The 7,651-nt window shown below is 55.8% G+C and overlaps 1 protein-coding gene across 1 annotated transcript; it reads left to right on the top strand.

Moving 5' to 3' along the window:
- Nucleotides 1–5,247: 5,247 nt before the first annotated feature.
- On the top strand, nucleotides 5,248–7,029 carry FZD7 (frizzled class receptor 7). Its single transcript, XM_026049336.1, has one exon. It carries the CDS (start codon nucleotides 5,275–5,277, stop codon nucleotides 6,967–6,969), a length of 1,695 nt encoding a protein of 564 aa, XP_025905121.1. The 5' UTR covers nucleotides 5,248–5,274; the 3' UTR covers nucleotides 6,970–7,029.
- Nucleotides 7,030–7,651: the final 622 nt, after the last annotated feature.

Genomic DNA, 7,651 nt, shown 5'->3' with positions numbered 1-7,651 from the left:
ACTCCCARGTGGCAGGGCCGGGGGAAGAGAGGGAGGAGAGCACTAAACATGCTAATGAACATGTAATTAAGAAAATGGGCCCTTCAGAGCCTCTGTGAGCCGGGAGCTCATTTGAAGTGCTGCTTTCTTCCTCCCCTCCTTGCACGCAAGGAAAGCAGCTTCCCAGTCCAGCACCATCCTGCCCTCGTGTTCCCTCTTCTCCAGGTTCGGTCCATGAAGGTGGACACGGTGGTTGAAGCTCCAGCTTGAAGGAACGGCAAGGGGGACTACGCAATCCCGGTGCCAGGATCTTGTGGCCCCAGGTTGTTGGGGTGCAGTCTCTGCCGGGCAAGCAGGTCCCCGGGACGCGCCCATGACCAAAGGCAGGAAGGAACAATCCTGCTCCCGAGTTTAACTGCGACCCGCAGTAAGGGTTAAGTGGTGCAAGCCCATCAGGAAGAGGGAAAATAAAAGTAATTAAAATGTTTGTTTCTCTTTCCAATCCAATTTTGGAAGTGGCGTCAGTTGCGGAAACTTCACCCCAAGCGGAGGCTGGTAGCGCTGGTTGGTAACTTAAGCGCTCATGGGGGAGAAGGGAGGATTTTGTAAACAAAGGCTTAGGAATTCCTCAGCCTCTTCGGACATCTGGCAAATTGTGCACCGAATACCAGCTCRTCTGCCCTTGTCTTGTGAGCTTTGGAAACAGCGCATTTCTGGAGGCTGCACTCATCCTCAGTGCRTCTGAATCAAGCAGAGATAAACCACCGGTCTGAACTCCAGGCAGGGGCTTCCTGCCAGTATCACCGTCAGGCGGCAAAACCCYGTCCCAAGAGAGATGTGGCAGTCCTATTATTGCAGGCATTTAAAATTAGACTCATTAAACCACCAGATTGTRTAATACCAGGGGCTAAGTGATCTAATGGGTCTTCCCCATCTCTTATCCTGGGCTAAATCCAATTCCCCTTACTATGTGAATGAGATTTGAGGCTTTGGGGAGTATCTTGCCCTGTTTCCACTGAGCCAAGTGCAAACTCGCCCATTAACTCAAGCAGGAGAAGTGCACGTCTGCAGTTTGTGGAAGGATTTAAGAATGCAGTCTCAAAGAAATTACACTACAGAAAGACAGAATTATAGCAAGGTTGGGGATAAATGACAGAAGACAGAGCACATACAGGCAACTACCRCATGGGACCGGCCCATGCAGAAGGTGTCACTTGGGGAGCGGTTGGGGCAACAAGTCCCCAGCAGCCTGGGAGCCACACGGGCCTGGGCATCCTGAGCACAAACCTGGTTTTCGTTAAACTGCTGCATGTCGCACACCTCAACCTTCTGGTGTCAGAGCTACGGGCAAAAAGGCTCTGAAAAGGCGCCTGAAGCCACGGTAGCGGGAGGCAAAGGGGAGCAGCTCTGCAGAGCCGGCTGCCTGAAGGCAAGAGCACTGGTTCTCTCTAGCTTTTCTGCAGAAAAAAAGGACTTTGTAATAGAAGGACACAGAAACCAGGTGTTTATGTTTGGCCACGGAGGCCCAGAAGGTGAGGGGGATGCAGGAGGAACAATAGCACTAGGTTTTGGAGGAAAAGGGAGGTCTGTGACAAAGGGCCCAGACAAAGGTGGAGGAAATTGGCTCTCAGAACAAAAAAAAAAAAAGAAAAAAATGCTGATCCCTGATGTGGAAGAGTAGTCTGGAGGAAAACAGTCCTGGGAAGGGGAGCTCAAACCACAGAAAGACACTGGCTGAATTCCTGAAAAACATTCCACGGTGGTGAGAGCAAGCGGGGAAGGGTATATCTATGTTTTGTTTGGATCTGCGATAGTTTGGGGGTTATAAAGCAAAGAACAACTCAGGGAGAGACCTTTGCCGACCCGTGAGTCATTTATCACAAGAGCTGGGAGAAGCTCTCRATAAGCGAGGGCCGCGCGAAGGCAGCTGGCCCGGAGCAGCCGGACGGGACCGYGGGCGTCCCAGGGGATGCCAGAGGTGCTGCCTACGCTTGCCCATCTCTGCGTCCTGCATCTGAGACCACAAGGCCTCTGCAACCTGGAAAATCTTAAGAAAGCAGATTAAATTCACCTTAAAGAAMAGGGGAATCCAAAGAGACTTGAAAGGGTTAAAATGCGGCCCTTGTCCCCACTGAACTGCTGAGTGGGGAGGAGCAGATAACTTGAGGTTTTGTTTTCTTATTCATGGAGCTAGAGATGAAGGCAATCAGCAGCCTGATAGCCCATCCTGGTAAATGTTTCCTAATGTTTTGTCCAATTTGATGGTAAAAGCGGCAGGTAGTGGAGCTCCTACTGCATCCTTTGGGAGTCCTCTTCATAAGCTAATAATTACCTTACAAATCCAAGATGCAGCCAGCATCCACCTCTCGCTGCAGGAAACCACATGCCCTCCAGCAGGATCCCCTTCCCACTGCCACCTGTGCCCTCCCCATATGCTCTTTTCAAGCAGTTTCTGAAGTCTTTGSTCTGATTTCCAACTGCGGCTCCATGGTGGGGCACAGGGACTTCCCGTCCCCACTCCCCTTTTGAGAAATGCCACAAAATACTCCTGTCTCTTCAGAAAAAAACTGCACCACATTTCTCTTAAAATAATATGTCATTCAGAGTAAGCTATCATACTGATAGACATGCAGGCACATATACTACCCATGAACTTGTTTTATTTAGGCAAATCCTTATGCAAAACAGGCAAATGCATTGCTCCCACCTCAAGGGTCTGGCATTTCCCCACAAAGCTTTAGGTAGCGCAAATGTGGACGTTCTTCGCTCTAGAGCCTGCCTGGTCATGTAAGAATGCATGTAAATATGCTTCAAAAGGCTGAGGTTAGAAGTGTCACTGAAGTTCTTTACTACATCTAAACGTGACAAGTCTCGCAGTTGAGCTGGTTGCATCCGGGCCTTGGGCAACCAAACTGGCAATGAGGCCAGCAAGGGCCCTCAGAGAGCAGCACRTTTCTGCAAATAATGGGAAAATGTTCACCCTGGGGCACACAGAACCGGAAAATAACTCCTGACTGCTCTTGATTTCCCTTCCCACCACGGGCAGAGTTTTGAAGCGGGATAAAAACCAAGGAAAGCGACCTTAGCAATGCCAAAGGAGGCTTTAAAACAAGAAGGATAGGGACAACCCTCTTCATTTAGACCTAGCTTGGATGTAGGACTGGKTTTATTTTTACGGGTATAAAAAGACAGGGCTTTGTTCCTAAGACCAGCTGTGAACAGCACTTGCCAGGCTGAGGGTCTGCTCCGGCAGCGCCAGGGTTGGCACCACGACCCAAGACTGGAGGTTTGCTCTGGTATCCTGCCCTCAGCAGGGTCTTGCTCTCCAAGGTTTGCGAGTTTAGAGGTAAAAAAAAAGGAAAAAAGAGGAAGTTTGCTCTTGTTTGAATCACAACTGACACTACCTATAGTTGTAGATGTTTAGGGGTAACCTGAAATCCAAGCCCCTGGAGCTGGCTGGTGTTTTGGGGTGTTTTTCACCCCCACAGAAAGCTGCCAGTAGGTCCTAGACTGACTTGGCAGCTTAAGCTCTTCTCAGGCCACAGTTGCTGTTCTGAGACTACTCTCTACTCCCAGGGCTTGTGTCCCATCTCACAGCRGCTCTGTGTTTGTAGGAAAGAAATCAAAAAGAACTAGCTAACAAGCCCAGAGACTCTTCCTCCATCTTAGTRCAGGGTTCACAACCCCTGCTGCACATTCCTGCCACCTGGAATGGCTTCGCAGTGTCATTCCACACAAGCAGCTTACTCTCTTCTTATCTCACCAAGAAACAATTCAAGATGCAGCTTTCCCTTCCTGCCCACCCAGCTTCTTTCTCCCTTGGCTCTACTCTGGTCCTACGCTACAGCCAACGTGAACACCACGAAGTCATCCCGCCTCGACAGGCGGTGCCAGAACTGCCAGTTCTCTTTTCTTCCTTACCAGGGATCCAAGGAGAGACTCTAGTGCAACAAGGGGCACCACGGGTGCCATCTGCTTCCCTATTTCTAATTCTGCAGGAAATGATGCTCTCTTGTAACACCGTTTTAGCAGCCATGAATTTCTCTCCTCGACATGGAAACGGGAAGGGGCAGCGCGTGGGGCAAAGGGCTGCAGGCAGCYGCCCTTCTCTGCACTGGCCCTGCCAGGGAAACAGCTTTCAGCCAACGTTTTGCGCAGGGAATGCCACAAAATGCTTTGCAGATGAAGTCAGGCACATATGCCAAAGAGAAAAATAGAGGCTTTAAGGTGAGTATTAAAGATAGGTGACTCAGAGGCTCATGGGGTGTTACAGAAAGATGGACAGGAGAATAATAAAAAAAAAAAAAAACTTTTTAAAAGTTCCTGACAACCAAACAGTAAATAATACAGCAGCCAAGTTCAGGTGAGGTTCTGTTAGGGAAGACCGCTTAGGTGAAGCACGTCAGAAAAACCTGCTCAGACACTAGATTTACAAAAGTAAGTTATTCAAAAACAAACCTTACCAGACTGAAAAGCAGAAACTTCTCAAAGGTGCCCTCCAACAGCTAGAACTGAGAATAAAGAAAGAACTTATTTGTATTCCAGAAACAGCTGTTACAACCTTGAATAGCTAATCCTGCCATATTTTGCAGCATATTCAACATACATATTTTGGAGAGCAGAGCATTACTTTTAAAAACATGTCCACTTTTAGAGGAGTAAGAGTATTTCAGAGAAGCCATTCGTAAGCGTGGGTTTCCACGAGAAGCCTAACAAAGGCGGAGGCTCCCGGGCCCCACGGCTCCGAGCTGGGGGGCTATGGGCACCCTGTGCCCGGCAGCGGCTGCGGGAGCCCCCGCGCTGCCCCTTGGGGACACTTGGCTGCCTGCGCCGCGCGACACGSGCGGGCGGGCGGCAGCGCTGGGGGCGCTTGTCGGGCCCGCCCGCGCGCGCCTCTTTCGCAACTTTTTTTCCACCCCCCGCCCCGGCTTTGCGCGCCCGCCCTGCCCCCCCGCGCCGGCTCGGGCGGGCGCGGCGATTGGCGGGCGGGCGCGCCGAGCCCCGCCCCCGCGGCGGTTTGTGAATGGGCCCGGCGCGGGCGGGGCCCGCGCGTATATGTGGCTCTGCGGGCGCCGCGCGGGCGGGACGGCGGCGCGGGCGGGCGGTGGCAGCAGCGCGTCCCTGCCGCGGGCGCCGAGCGGCAGCACCAGCGGTACCGGCGACAGCAGCGGCACTAGCAGCAGCGCAGCGCGCACAGTTGGATTCTAAAAGTTGCGGAGCAGGCGGCGGAGCCGGCGCGGAGCGGGGCAGGTTGGTGCCGATGCCGCGGCCGCTCTGAGCCCCGGCGCGGCGGCGATGCGCGGCGGGGCGCGCGGCGCGCGGCGCGGGCTGCTGGGCCTGGCCGCGCTGCTGGGCGCGCTGCTGGCGCGGGCGGCGGGGCAGCAGTACCACGGCGAGAAGGGCATCTCGGTGCCCGACCACGGCTTCTGCCAGCCCATCTCCATCCCGCTCTGCACGGACATCGCCTACAACCAGACCATCCTGCCCAACCTGCTGGGCCACACGAACCAGGAGGACGCGGGGCTCGAGGTGCACCAGTTCTACCCGCTGGTCAAGGTGCAGTGCTCGGCCGAGCTCAAGTTCTTCCTGTGCTCCATGTACGCGCCGGTGTGCACCGTGCTGGAGCAGGCGATCCCGCCGTGCCGCTCGCTCTGCGAGCGCGCCCGCCAGGGCTGCGAGGCCCTCATGAACAAGTTCGGCTTCCAGTGGCCCGAGCGGCTGCGCTGCGAGAACTTCCCCGTGCACGGYGCGGGCGAGATCTGCGTGGGGCAGAACACGTCGGACGCGCCGGCGGGGCCCGGCGGGGCGGGCCGGGGGGCCACGGTGCACCCCACGGCCGGCTACCTGCCGGACTTGCTGACGCCGCCGCAGCCGCCCGCCGCCTTCGCCTTCTCCTGCCCGCGCCAGCTCAAGGTGCCGCCGTACCTGGGCTACCGCTTCCTGGGCGAGCGGGACTGCGGGGCGCCCTGYGAGCCGGCGCGGCCCAACGGGCTCATGTACTTCAAGGAGGCCGAGGTGCGCTTYGCCCGCCTCTGGGTGGGCGTGTGGTCCGTGCTCTGCTGTGCCTCCACGCTCTTCACCGTGCTCACCTACCTGGTGGACATGCGGCGCTTCAGCTACCCCGAGCGGCCCATCATCTTCCTCTCGGGCTGCTACTTCATGGTGGCCGTGGCGTACGCRGCGGGCTTCCTGCTGGAGGAGCGCGTCGTGTGCCTGGAGCGCTTCTCTGAGGACGGCTACCGCACTGTGGCCCAGGGCACCAAGAAGGAAGGCTGCACCATCCTCTTCATGATCCTCTACTTCTTCGGCATGGCCAGCTCCATCTGGTGGGTCATCCTGTCCCTCACGTGGTTCCTGGCCGCTGGCATGAAGTGGGGCCACGAGGCCATCGAGGCCAACTCCCAGTACTTCCACCTGGCTGCCTGGGCTGTGCCCGCCGTCAAAACCATCACCATCCTGGCCATGGGGCAGGTGGATGGGGAYGTGCTCAGCGGGGTGTGTTATGTGGGCATCTACAGCGTGGACTCCCTGCGAGGCTTCGTGCTGGCGCCCCTGTTTGTGTACCTCTTCATCGGCACCTCCTTCTTGCTTGCCGGCTTTGTGTCCCTGTTCCGCATCCGAACCATCATGAAGCACGATGGCACCAAGACGGAGAAACTGGAGAAGCTCATGGTGCGCATCGGTGTCTTCAGCGTCCTCTACACGGTGCCCGCCACCATCGTGCTCGCGTGTTACTTCTACGAGCAGGCTTTCCGGGCCACCTGGGAGAAGACGTGGCTCCTCCAGACCTGCAAGTCCTATGCTGTGCCCTGTCCCAGCCACTTTGCCCCCATGAGCCCGGACTTCACAGTCTTCATGATCAAGTACCTCATGACCATGATTGTTGGGATCACAACCGGCTTCTGGATCTGGTCTGGCAAAACCCTTCAGTCCTGGCGACGCTTCTACCACAGACTCAGCACGGGCAGCAAGGGAGAGACGGCGGTATGAGACCCTCCTGCCCCCTCCGGTGCACGTGTGCACGCACACACACACACACACACACACACATATATATATACACACACACACACACACGTTATATAGATATATGTGAGGGGCCCTCAGCAGAGGGAGGTGATGGCTCCCCAAAGGAGGAGGAAGGGGAGCTTTCCAAAACTTTTGCTTCCTCAAGCAAAATGAAAGAATCTCTGCATAAAGGAGCAGATATCCAAGGGTGCTGATTCCCAACTAATAGGAGGAGCATGGAGAAGGCTCCCCAGGCYGCTCGTGGGGTGCGGGGAGTCCTTTACCTGCAGGAAGTTCCCCTACCTCCTCCCYGGGCAGGGGAGAAGGGAAAAAAAATCCCTCAGTTGCAAAGGTGTCCTGCCTTGGGATGGCAGCAGGGCTGAGACGCAGCCCAGCTCCCCGCATTCCCGGGGGGAAGTGGCGGGTTGGTGCCCGCACTGGAGCTGGCCGGCCAGCCGCGCTGCCCCGGTGCCTCCACGGGCCTAGAGGTTGTGCTTTCCCCCTCTGTGCTACCTGCTGTAACTATTCCAGAGGGAWAATCCTGCCTGGAGCGGCCATCCTGGCTGCTGTGGAGAAGGAGGCGGTTGCTATTCCACCCCCTGAAAAGAAGTGACTTGTTGCTTTTGAGCAGAAGGCTTTTCCCCCTTGCCTTTGTTAGAGGAGA

This window comes from Nothoprocta perdicaria, unplaced genomic scaffold (genome assembly GCF_003342845.1).
Source record: "Nothoprocta perdicaria isolate Ctin4 unplaced genomic scaffold, notPer1 scaffold_11, whole genome shotgun sequence".
NCBI classification, from domain to species: Eukaryota; Metazoa; Chordata; class Aves; order Tinamiformes; family Tinamidae; genus Nothoprocta; species Nothoprocta perdicaria.
Note: the sequence above shows the minus strand (reverse complement) of the source record. Positions and strands in the feature narration are given on the sequence as shown.